We start from the raw sequence: 13,405 nt of genomic DNA on the forward strand, positions 1-13,405 counted from the left end.
GGGGGGGGGAAAAGAGGGGAGGGAATTAGAGGAGGAGGAGTAGGTTAGCAGCGGCAGCGACGGCTTCGCTAGGGCTGGTACGCGCTGGGCTGCGAGAGCCTCATGGCGGAGGAAGAGAGCGACCAGGAGGCCGAGCGCCTCGGGGAAGAGCTCGAGGCGATCGTGGAGTCCCCTCCGGGCTCCGTCGCATTCGGAGCCGGGGTCGGGGGCGATGGGGAAGGCAGCTGTGGCTCTGGAAGCAGCAGCAGCAGCAGGATCAGCAGCCGGGATTATTGCCGCCGCTTCTGTCAGGTGAGAAGCTGCCTTGGGCCGCCCTGCTGGCCTGGGAGGGATTTGGAAGGGAGCGCTTCCCCTTTGACCTCCCTCGGCAGCTCCGCATTTTCTCCTCCTTCACCCTCCCTGAGTCCATAGGGGTGCCTATGGCGCACGCTCCTCCCTGCGCCCCTGGGGGAGGGGGTGGGGAACAGAGGCTGCGGGCACCGGCGGGGGGCGGGGCTGCCGTGACCCTGGCACTATAAGGGTGCAGAAGGGGTGAGGGGTCAGATGGGAGGTAGGAGGTGTCACTCCCTGGCCTGGTGGTCTTCTCTTCGACTTTCACGTAATATCCCTCTCTATCCCTCGCCCAATTCTCATTCCCCTGTTCCCAGAGTAGCTCCTGAGGTTCAAGTCATGCCTGCTTAAGGTTACCTCTTTTCTGATGTTAACCATTCAGTTTCTCTCTCCTGCTTCCTCCTTGTCTTCCCTCACACTCGTACCCATTCCCTCCCTAAGTTACGCGTCCGCGTTGCCCCCTCTTTCCACCTTGTTCTCCACTATTTCGGGGTGGGTGACATGTCAACTCTCTACTGCCCCCTCTCCTGTCATCTCTTCCCCTCTCCCGCAGCCTGGGTCTCCTGTCATCCCCTCCCTGACACCCAACTGGGGCTACTTCTTCTTTTGCCCAGGCCCTGAACCACAGTGGCTCCGTGTTTTGTTTTGAGTTTTCCTTTCTTCCTATGGGAAATTGACTCCCTCCCACCTTATTTCCTATTGACCTCCCCCTACATAGCACCTTTCTCTATATTAGGAAAGTCGTTCTTCTTTAACCATTGCTCCTGTTACAACCATACTTCTTTTAAATTGCAGTCATGATAGTGAAATAGCGTAGCGGCAGTGTCAGAAAACTCTTTTCCCCTTTTCAGTCAGCAGTCACTGTGTTTCAGTGTAGGCTTAAGTCTTTGGATTTAAGCAAAATGTTCCTTCTCCAAAAGTACTTACCTAGAGGAAAATTTAAGAGGTATGCTTTCACTAACATATACATAAAAATTTAGTTTTCATTCCCACACAGTCCCCAAAGAGAGCCTACTTCTGACTTCTTTTTTCCCATAGTTTTGCAAGAGATTGAGGTTTTAGGGGAAAATCCTATTTTACGAAGATTTTTAATACCATTTTTTTTCCTTTTTGTTTTGCATTTTGTCTTTGTGACAAATAGGGAGAAAGGTAATGGGAAACTGACTTAAGTAAATTTTACTAGCATTTGAATGTGTTGGGATGTTGAAAAAGGATACAGGCTAGGGTTGATATCTTCTTGAAGTTCTGCAAGCTGTTTATTCATTGATTTTTTTTTAGAATAAGTAGCTTGTGGGTGGTAGTCGTTTTGGCAGGAAGGTTGGCCCCACTGTTGATTGACACTGGAAGCAAAAGTTCTGTGTAGTGACTTTCTTGAAATGCACGTCGTAGTACTCCAAAGTAGACCTAATAGTTCACTATCTTTAGTGCTATTTCACTATTGTTAACTATCTAGAAATCATCTAACTGGGATGGAACTATGGTTTGTAGATGTTTTAATTGACAGTTTGTGAGAAGATTTATGTTACAAATGATCTTTTACTTTGACTACTTGACTTCAAAGAAACTTGTTGGATACATTTGAAACTCATTGTTTACTGTTAACCTGGTTCTGTAGTTTTTTTGTTTTTGTAGGTTTTTTTTTGTTTTTACGGTTTTCTCATCATGTAATAAAGGAGTAACATTTAGTTTTTACATATTATTAAAAATTTGTCTTTGCAACTTTGACCTTTTATATTAATACAGAATCTGATCTAGGAAGTAGAGGGTCCCCATTTTTCCAATACTTATAAATTTTGTTTCTTGTGGTGTTCTAGAAAATAAATAGGTTAACTGTTTAGTGAAAGGTTAGTAAATATGAACAAAAAGAAACAAAAAAGGATCTGTTCTGTTCTGTGTTGTAAAATGGCAACACATTAGGACATCTACATGCTTTACAATATTAGAAAGTTTTATTACAAACTGACTTGCTATTTTTGTAAAATGCTAAAACTTCATTTTTTAAAGCTTTCTACAGGAGCTATGCCTGCAAACCTTTTTTTAAGATGGCTTAAAACATAAAGGTTCTTAACCTGAGATCCTCCAACTTTTATTATTATTTTCATTTCTTTTTCAGTATAATTGGTTCCTTTTGTAATAATATTTATTTTAAAACTTTTTTGGGAAAGAGAGTATAAGTACATAGCATCTACAATGTGCTAAACACTTTTACACCTGTTGCCTCATTTGATCCTCACACCAACCCCTGAGACTATTGTTATTTTTATGTAGAGAATGACTTGACACATGATTTTATGTATATGACCAGATTTTAAATGAAGTCTGCTATTTACTGTGTCTACACTGTTTCTATAAACTTTACCATTGCCGAATTTCATCCTGTAGTAAACAAATTTTAATGTAGTCAGCTTAAATTTCTTAGTTGGTTTTTAAAACAGGTGATGCAATTTCTATTTGGTCTGAGTAAGGGTACAGTGAATTATATAATCTAAAACAGTAGTTCAAAATGCAGGTTTACTTTTTAAATTATTTTACTTAAGCTAACGGTTAATTAAGCTAGTTCTCATTTGCTAAGCAGACTGAGTTATCTTTGAATAATCTATAAAATAGGTAATATGCATGTAGAGAATTAATTTAAAAATTATTCTTGTACAGGTATGGCTTTGCAGAGCTGAAAGAGTAGAAAGAATTTCAAGTAAACTTTCTTTGAGAGGAGTGGTAATGTTGAATTAAAATTTAGGTATTTAGAAATGTTGATACAGAACAGGGGCTTTTGTCTGATGAATTCTATAGATCCTTTCTAAGAATAAGGTTTTTTAAAGTATTTTCTTTTCCCAATTATATACAATAACAATTTTTAACAACCTACATTTCCTGAAACTATAAGCTCCAAATTGTCTTCCTCTCTCCCTTCCTTCCTGTTCCTGGAGATAGTAAGCAATTTGATCTGGGTTTTGCATGTATTATCATGCAAAACAGAAGATTAATATTTTTAAATGCATAAAATAAAATACATAGGAATATAAAGGAAACCAGTTATATTGAAAATATAGCTATCAAAAATGCTAAGGTATCAGGTTAACTTCTGATTAAAATACCAAAGTTGGCCTTGTACCTCTTTCCTTAAGACATAGTAAAACTTACTATACACAATAACATTGCACTAAAAAGTACTTGGTGAAATAATTCTCTTTAACAATTATAACATTCTCTAATACTTTTCAAAGTAAAGCACCCCTAGTGTTCTGAAACTTTCTAGATGGGACAGAATTGGGATGATAGATAAACATAATTTTATGACAATAATGTTGAACGAAAGCGGTGTGAAATGGATGAACTGCCAGTGTGCAATCACAGCATCATGAATCCTCCTTTGATACTCCATACCTGCCAGTCTTTGAAATTTGCTTCAATGTCAGAATGGAGACTAGAACTACAGAATTAGAATGAATTCTGATGAATGCAGAAAGAACAGGGGGATATTGTGTGTGTGTGTGTGTGTGTGTGTGTGTGTAAGTAAAGTTGATGGGAGTGCCCTTGAATTTTTGGATGAAGTTTGATAACTTTACATTATAACTCTTTGGAAGAACAAAATTGGCAATTCAATTAATATGATTTAATTGGGGAGTGCTAGTTTAACAACTGACTGGGGGCGGGGTGGAGTATAAATACAGCATACTTAATTTTTACTGCTTTCTTAAGTCTAAATAATAATAGTTTAAAAACAAAACAATAAGTCAAGCCTTGATTCATAGCATTTGCTGTTTTCTGAGGTATAAATACACACAATGAAAATATAACAGTCAATTGGACACTGTTTCAGTTGACTCCATCTCTCTCATATTAAAGTGATATATTTTTTTGACTTGCTTGTGTGATTCAGTGGTTATAGCCTAGAGTAAGAAAGAACTTCTTAAGGAAAAACACAATTCTTTGCTGAGAGACCCTGGGCAAGTCACTTAATCTCTGTCTTCTTCAATATCTTCATCTGTAATATGGGAGTAATAATAGCACTCACCTCCTAGAGTTATTTGGATAAAACAAAATAATGCAATCAATCCTCAACTTCTCTGGAGTAATATTTTTCTTAGAAAGTGGCTCAAAAGTCAAAAACAAAGGTTGAAACTTTGAACCTATTGTAAATAGAGGGTTAGATTCTTGCTACCACCAAAAACTAATCTTTTGCTAGAGATTCTGAAAACATAATTTTATGCATAGTTTACAAAAAACATTCATTCTGATAACATTCAACTTTAAAATATCTCAGAAAGCAATTGGTAACATGCAACACATTTTTTTCTCACTATTCTCTGGAATTTGGTGATCTTTTGTGCCAACAGTTCAGTTAAAGAACATTGATTTCAGACAGTAATCACTTTTCATAACATGAAATCTACAGTACCATAAAAACTTTACTCCTTTTTTGCTGATAGAACAAATTTTAAATTATTTAACACAAGATTTGCAGCTAACTGCAGACAGGTGCAAGGCATGAAGTTTAACACCTTTTTTTTTTGCTAAGCTACATTACTGACTTTGAGGCAAACAGTGAAAATTGCAATGAATGCATGGAGAGGTCTTTACAATAGAGTAAATAAAATGGGAAAGTACTAGTAGTATATCAGCCACACCACAAACTTGTATGCATTGCACCTCTCATTTTTTTCTCTACTTCATATATCCTGGAATGTGCTCAGTTGCCAACTCAAAAGTGAAAATGAGGTTACTAATAAATCATGTGAATGTTCAAAGTTGTGAAAGTTAAGCAGGAATTTTGAGGATTGATTGTAAAGTGCTTTGCAAACCTTAAAATACTATATAAATACTAGATATTTTTGTTATTGTATATAATCTGAGTAGTTATTCTAAACTCTAGAGGTTGTAATCTTTTACCTAAACTTAATTACCATAATGAATCAGTTGACATTGTATTATAAACTCTAAAAGCAAAGATAGTCTAGTTTTGCCCCAAACCTTTTTTATCCTGCCCCTATAGCTAGCAAAGTGTATTTTTATAGGTGTTTAATAATTATTTGGTTTATAAATTTAACATTTATTAAAATAGACTTTCTAATCATTTCTTCCAAAAAATTGCAGCATAATAGCAACTTTTAGTTTCTTATTGCTTGTTAAATAAAGTATGTTATCATAAGAAGTGGGTAGTATTTTAATCAATAAATAAATTTTAGTAGAAATATAAGTACTTAAAGGATGCCTTTCTAAGGTGAAATGGAAAGCTTCATTGTTCCCTATGAAACATTAGCATCAAATGTTGGAAAATCTGAAGATGCTGAATCACTTAACATTTATAGATGTAACTATTTGGATATTCATAGGAGTCTTATAACACCTGTATTTATATCTTCATCAAGAAAGGTAAAATTAACTAAGGCAGTGATGGTGAACCTTTTAGAGTCAGAGTGCTGTGCTGGCCCCCCCTCCACCCCAAAGACAGCATGCTGTACCACCCCACCCCCCCAGTTGAGTACTGGGTATACCCTGCCCCCACCCTTACTCCACACAGGGGAGGGAGGAAGCACTCCCATTGGGCTGCTGGGCAGAAGGGATGGTGAAGTGAGGAATATCCCCAGCAAGTATAGAGAGGGAGCTCTACTGCCTGTGAGCCACTCACCTTACCCCCTGTGCACTCCCATTCGGCTGCTAGGTAATGGGAAAAATGTCATCAGATGTAGTGGAAATGGAGAGGGGAGCAGCTCCACTTGAGTACCTCTGCCTTTCTAGTAATGAACTCTGGGGTAGTGAGGGAGGCTGCGTGTCCACAGAGTGTACTCTATGTACCATCTTTGGCAACTGTGTCATGGGCTTGCCATCACTGAACTAAGGTCTCCCTCCCCTTTCCCTCTCCACACACACACACACAAACTCTATAATATGGGCTGTACTTTATTATTGTACATTTGCTTTATACTTAAGGAGATAGTCAGTAGACTTCAGGATTGATTTGCATAAATCAAACTAGGATACATAGAATTGAAGTAAAAATAAAATCCAGAATACTAGATGATGTTAAAAAAAGTAAAGAACTTTCTATTTATTTTACATTTGACTTCCAGATAATCACTATATTTCTTACATAGTTTGGTGTACTACTTTTTATTCTATGTTCCATATCCTTGGGTACTTAAGAAACAGCATAATCTTCATTTTTCTTAATCTGAGAGGATTAAATAAAATGGGCAGATTATGAATTGAAAACTAGTTTTTCATATTCTGTCTGTACATATATTCAACAATATTTTAAAAATATGACTAAATAACCAAAAATATACATTCTATTTCAGTAAATGTCCCAAAGAGTAACAGTAATGAGCCATAAACTCCAGTGAATTTGTTTTACTACTGTTGACTTGCTGGTGAGCACCTGAAGACATGCAACAATCTTATACTATCCCATAGTAAAGTTTGCTGGGGACTAATTTTTTGACATTACATTTACATAATGTTTAATTAAATTTTTTTCAATTTCTGTTACAGTATGTTGTATTATGAGCATCAGATGAGATGATATACACAAAGCATTTTGCAAGCCTTAAAGCACTATATTTTTTTTTGGTTCTACTTGGGTGTGTGAGTATTTTCCCATGCTGTTTGTTCTCAATTCTTTATATTCATCATTTCTTATAGTGTGGTGATAGTAGATAATTACTATATTATAGTATTATTTATAATGTATATCATATATGATTATTATGAATGTGCCGCAATGTATTTAGCCATTGCCAGGTTGTTGGACATGTATTTTATTTCTATCATTTCGCTACCACAAAATTTCTGCTGTGAAGATTTTGGATTGTGGTATGTATAAGACCTTTCTGTGTTTGATCTCCTTGGATAATGTGCCAAGCAATAGTATCTTTGAGTAAAAGGGGCTGGGAATTTTAGGGACTATTTCTTTTGTAGCTAAATAGACAGGAAACTTTGGGTTCAAATCTTGCCTCTGATACCTAATAGCCATGGAACCCCGAGCAAATCACTTCACTTCTTAATGTTCAAGGCATCTTTTTAGATATTAGTGGCAGAGAAGATGCTGATTGGTAGGGGGAGATTACTGATACCAGTGAAATGACAGGTCCAGTTTCTTTCCCTAATTTAAATTGTCTTCCAGAGTGTTTGGGTCAGTCAATTCATAGTTCTACCAAGTGTATTAATATAGTTCTTGCAGCCCTCCTATATTTTTATTTCCATTTTTTATTATATTTGTCAGTTTGCTATGGGTGAGGTCAAATCTCAATTAATTTTTTTTAATTCCATTAGTAATTTGTAGTAATCTTTCATTTGTTCAGTCTGCAGTTTTTTGTTTGTTTGTTTACCTATATTTTAGCAAAGTGTTTGACAAACTCTTTTTTGCCCTTCTTAAAGGCAAGAAGGAAAGATATTTGCTAAATAGTAGTAGAACCAGGTGGATCTAGAATACCCAATGAATGGTCATTAGTGGTTTACTGTCAACTTGGAAGTCTTGTGGAATATCCTAAGGATCTGTGCATGGCCCTATGGTTTTCTTGGCAAAGATATAGGAGTGATTTGCCATTTCCTTCACTAGGTTATTTTACCAAGAAGGAACCTGAGGCAAACAGGGTTAAGTGACTTGCCCAGAGTCACACAGTTAGTGTCTGATGTGAACCCAGGAAAATGAATATTCCTGACTCCAGCCCCTGCTGTATCCATTATACTACCTAGCTGCTGAAGATAATACCATATGATTATTAGCTAAAGGGCCTGGGAGTATTTAGCTTGGAATAGAGTATGTTTAGGGAGGAGGGAAGATTGAGAGGAAGTGTGGATTAACACTATCTGGAGTATTAGAAGGGCTTATCATATGGATGATGGACAGGATTTGTTCTTCTTGGCCCCAGAGGAGCCCCAGCAAAAGTGGAAGAGAAAGATGGAAGTTGCAAAAGTAACCTGATGTGAAGAAAAATACCCTAGCAATTGTAGCTGACCAAACATAGAATGGATTGCCTTTAGAAGTATGGGATTTTCCATCAAAAGAGCCCTTGGGGCAAGCCACTTAGCTCAATGGATTGACTTCCAGGCTTAGAAATGGGAGATCTTGGATTCAGATATGACTTTAGACCAGTGATGGACAAACTACAACCTGTGGGCCAGATGTGACCCCCTGAAATGTTCTATCCAGCCATTTGACATTATTCCTAATCTGATGAATACAATGAGTAGGATATAATACAATGAAACTTCGAAAGAGTAGCCTTAGAAACAGACAGATGAATATTTCCTTTCCTTTGGCCCCCTCTTTAAAAAGTTTGGCCATTACTGTTTTAGACTCCCTAGCTGTGTGACTCTAGACAAGTCACTTATTTAACTCTAATTGCCTAGCCTTTGGAAGTGATACTTAGTATTGGAGTTGTATTGAGAGAGAGAGAGAGAGAGAGAGAGAGAGAGAGAGAGAGAGAGAGAGAGAGAATTTTCCTTTTTTATATCTTGTTTGTTCTAAAGCACTTATTAAATATGCATTGTGCTAAGCACTGGGAATTCAGAGACTTGTTTCTTTTCCCTCTGGGAGCATACATTTTAATTATACTAAAAAGTGTCATTTTTTCTCCCTTTTATCCTGCCTTAGAATTACCAAAGCAGTCATTGTACCCTATAAAATTTACAACATATTTTTGATGATTCTGTGTCTTATGACAATTTTATAACCTTAAATAGAAGCAGCATAATATAGTGAATATAAAGCAGATCTTGGATCTAGGAAGACCTTGATTCAAGTTCTGCCTCTAATACATATTGGCTGTGTGACCCCTGGACAAGTCATTTAACCTCTTCCTTAGATAACTTTCTAAGGCTAAATTGCTGAGGAATTTTCTCACCTTGGAATTCTCCTTAGGATGAAATGATAGGCCATGTTCCTAAACCCTAATCCTAAATTTGTGTCCCAAAGATCTTAGTGCAGTTTTAAAGTATTAAAGCACAAAACTCCACTAAAATTTTTGGGATAGCCAGTATAATGTAAGAGAAAAGTGTTGGGAAAAAACTCTTACCATGCTGGAATTACCATATATGCTAGAAATCGATTTTTAAAAAGAGGAATTCAGCCTTTCTATAAGCTTTCTATTCGTTATAGAATATAACTTCCTTTACTTCTATCAAATATGTTCTTTCAATTTACCTTCTTAGTTCAGCAAATGTTTATTAAGTGCCTATTATGGAGAGTGTACTTGTTAGGAACTAGGAATATAAAGGTAAAACAAGACAGTTCCTGCCTTCCCAGACCTTACACTTGAATGAGGAGGGTAATGCAAATTATTAATATAGAAATCCAAATGGAGTATGAAATTTTTGCACAGTAAAGTTTCATATAAGAGAGAATACCTAGCTGGGCTTGGAAATTTTCAATCTCTTTCTTGGTAGACTCTTAATAAAACTTACTTTTTTTAAAAAAATAAGTATTTATTTCACCATGTCCACATGCAAATCTTAGAATAGGTTTCTTTAGAATTTTGTGGAGAGCACTTTTTATCATTCAAATTACTTGGTTAAAGAAAGTTCAGAATATTTAAAAATCATAGAATGTTAAAACAGGAATAAAATGTCAGGGGTGATCTAAGCCTCTGTGTCCAGGAGAAGTAAAATAACTAATAAGTAAACATTTTTCTAGAACTGGAAGGGACCTTAGTGATCTCTCCTTCAGGCCATGCCTCTTATTTTGTAGATGAGGGAATTAAAGCTCAGAGATAAAGGAAAGTGTAATTTCACACAAGTAGCAAGTGGCAGAAGAGTATTAAATATTAGTCTGGAGAAGGAAATGGCAAAGCTCTCCATTATCTTTGCCAAGAAAACCTAATATTGGGTCAGGAAGAGTGAGACACAATTGAAAAATGACAGAACAACAGTCTAGTTTTTCCTTCTACTTGTCTTAATTGTTTCTTATTTTTAAATTTTTGTTTTCCTCTTCTCCCACCTAATTGGAGGGTATTCCTGAAATTTCTTCTTTTTCTTTATGCTCTATCACCCCCAAACTCCAGTGAACTTGTCCTGCTAATAGAAGACATCTATATTCAGACCATCTTCCTTGATCTCCAGTTTTTCATCTTTATTTCCTTTTTGGATATTGCCACCTGGGTGTCCCATTGGTATCTTAAACTTGAAATGTCCTAAACTGTCATCTTTCCCCAAAACCCACCAGTTTCTGTTGGTAGTATCACCACCTTCCTACTGTAACCAAATGTAAATCTATCATCTTTGACTTATCCTTTTCCTTCTACAACCAAGTTTTGTTAGTTCTGCCTCTACAGAATGTTTAAGATACATTCTTTGTCTACTCAACCCTACTACAGACCTAGTTCAGAACTTTGTCACCTCTCATCTAGACTATTTTAATCGCTTTTTGTCTGGTCTTCATATACTTTCAATCTCTATTCTTTCTAAATGAGAACAATTTGTTCCAAAAGTCATGAAGTCTGTTGGTCAGCCATTAGAGACATCAAGGCCATTCACTGCATCCTGGGCTGCTGCCAGTCATCCTGACTTTATCTTGCCACTGGACTTTGATAACCCTGGAAAGAGGTTGAAGCTGACCACTTTGTGCTGTTTTGCCTTACTTAAATCCAGTCCATGTGCAAAATAAAGACATTATCTCATATCATTGGTCCTCTTTGAAAACAAAGTACAAAGAGCAAACATCATCTTAGATATTTTCACTGATTCCCTTGTTTCCTATAGAATAAAATACAACGTATTTAACTTTCCATTTAAGGCCTTCCATAATCTGCCTCTAACCCATTTTTCCAACTTTTTTTTCCTTCATATACTTTTCAATCCATTTAAACTTATTCCTACTTATTTTTTAATTTTGCCTTGACATTTCTATTACCAATTCTCTGGAATGCACTCCTCTTTCCTATAGAAAATTCTTCCTTTAGGGACCAGCCACTTGGATTGCCTTAGCCCTATCTTCCTCCTGCCTTCTTTGAATTGTCCTAGAGTTTTTTGTCTCTCATCTTTGTCACATTCTACCTTGTATTATATTTGTGTATCAATTTTTTAACCTTCGTATCTATATTCACCATCTCCCTCTGCCCCCAAGACAGTATCATATGTAAAAGGCCCTTAAATCTTTGTCAAATAACATCTTAAAAGATTTGGTAGAGGTTCATCTTAAATAATCCCTTGTTGCATCTTAAATAAACATTTAGATTGTGAACTTTAACAGTAGTAAAAATAGTAGTGAATAATGGCATCAGTTTTTATTGCACATAAAAGCAAACCACTATTGTACAGCAGTTGTGGATTCTTAAGTCTTTTTCCTTTTTTTTTTTGACAAAAATTTGCCAGTTACATCTTAGCAGTTACAAAACACAAGCAAATTTAGTTTAAATTAAATTTGGGCAAGCTGATACTTTAAAAATAAACTTGTAAAGTGTTAGAAAAAATAAAATATCATTAATAACTTTTAACTTTTATACCAGTATGGAAAGGCAAGGATATTGGGGCATTTTAAGATGCTGAATGAGTCCATTAATCTTTTTAGTTAATTTAATAATGTGACAAAAATATTCTCAGCAAGGTATGCAACATTTTAAAGATTAAAATTAAGAACATGTATCTATGAGACATGCTATTCTTAAAAGTTGATAAATTATGTGTTGTATCTCCATGCTATAATTGAAGGAGTTAATTTTTAATGGCCTGTGATGAAATCTAGTAGAAGCTTATATATTTTTTAAAAAGCATAAGTAGAATTTAGTCATAAAAAGTTTGATTTCATTTATACCTTATAAATGATACTCTATCCTGCACTTTGAAAACTAATGCTGGAAAATATTTTCTAGAATTTACATATGACTGGAATTGGAGCCAACATGGCAGAATAGTGAAGCATTCAGCCAAGGCTCTTCCAAATTTTCCTACATATTGAATTCTGGAGTAGCAGAACCAACAAAAGTTCAGATGAAACAATTTCCCTTCCGAAGACAACTTAGAAGAGATTGATAAGAAAGATCTGTCTCACTAGGACAGTGGACAGATGTGGAGCACAGCACAGGGCAAATTGGTGGAGCCATAGACATGGAGGTGGCTGCATTGGTGCCAGTGGCAGCAGCATCAGGAGCTCTCAGCTGTCAGTTAAGTTTTGCAAGGTTTTGCAAGAAACCATGCCTGTGGGTACAGTTTGCAGTTGGACATTTGGAATCTTGGGAGATTCCTGATGCCATCCTGGGGCATGAGACCAATTGTCGGTTGGGCTGTGCCCTTTAAAGGGAGGCAGAGACTGGACCTGAGAGACTCATTTTGGAGCTAAGGATCCAGGGTGGAGGGAGGAGAAATGTGGGTTTAGATAACTTAGGTAACCCAACAATCTCTTAGGAAACAAAATATATTTCAACCAACTAATTATTCTTCTGGCCCAGGGCTTATTAGCCCTGGGTCAGCAGTCGAGCATCTATTCATCAATTTATCTTCAATCAAGCTACCATCTAATTTGTCTATAGGCAAGCAGTGTCCACCAAAGCAGGCCAGTTTGACCAGTGGCCTGCCTGAGCCAGTGGGCCTGGTTAGTTCAGCTATCAATATTCTGAAGCTGTTAGATATAATACTTAAAACTAGGATCAAACTTCATTTAGGGATTCCTAATAATCCTCTTTTTTTCTGTCAGTTTCCCTTGTTGTTTTTGATTAACACCATTAAAAGTTTTGTTTATAAAAGTCAATCCAGCTACTGACCTTTTGTTGGTTGACCTGGCAACAGGTCAGCCTCAAGGAAGTTCTAGATCAAGTTTAAGGGTCAGAGGAGGATCCAGTCTTATTCTGTAAAGTTGAGCCTAACTATCATCAGTAATATCATTAGTCAGATGCGTTATTGAATTATTCTTATTCTGATTTTATTGATTTAGTTTTCATTAATTGAAACAGCAATTGGTGCCAGGAGGCTAGTCTTCCTGAAGAAACACACTGTGATTGGTTGAGGGGATTCTACAGGAAGTTTGATTGTGTTATCTGATTTCCTGTTTATACCTAAGGAAGGTTTAAAGCTCCTTTTTCATCTGGGGCTTTCTGCTTTACCCTTTTCTTAACAATTATATCTTTACAATCAAGTCCCTCTA

General features: G+C 36.5%; 1 protein-coding gene across 1 annotated transcript in view; it reads left to right on the forward strand.

Moving 5' to 3' along the window:
* Positions 1-80: 80 nt before the first annotated feature.
* ZNF654 (zinc finger protein 654) overlaps positions 81-13,405 on the forward strand; it is a 105,173-nt gene continuing 91,848 nt past the window's right edge. Inside the window, exon 1 of the mRNA XM_044670328.1 lies at positions 81-291. Coding sequence (XP_044526263.1) covers positions 103-291 — 189 coding nt within the window. The 5' untranslated portion in view covers positions 81-102. The remainder of the gene's footprint in view (positions 292-13,405) is intronic.

Source organism: Gracilinanus agilis, chromosome 3 (assembly GCF_016433145.1).
Source record: "Gracilinanus agilis isolate LMUSP501 chromosome 3, AgileGrace, whole genome shotgun sequence".
Taxonomy (NCBI): domain Eukaryota; kingdom Metazoa; phylum Chordata; class Mammalia; order Didelphimorphia; family Didelphidae; genus Gracilinanus; species Gracilinanus agilis.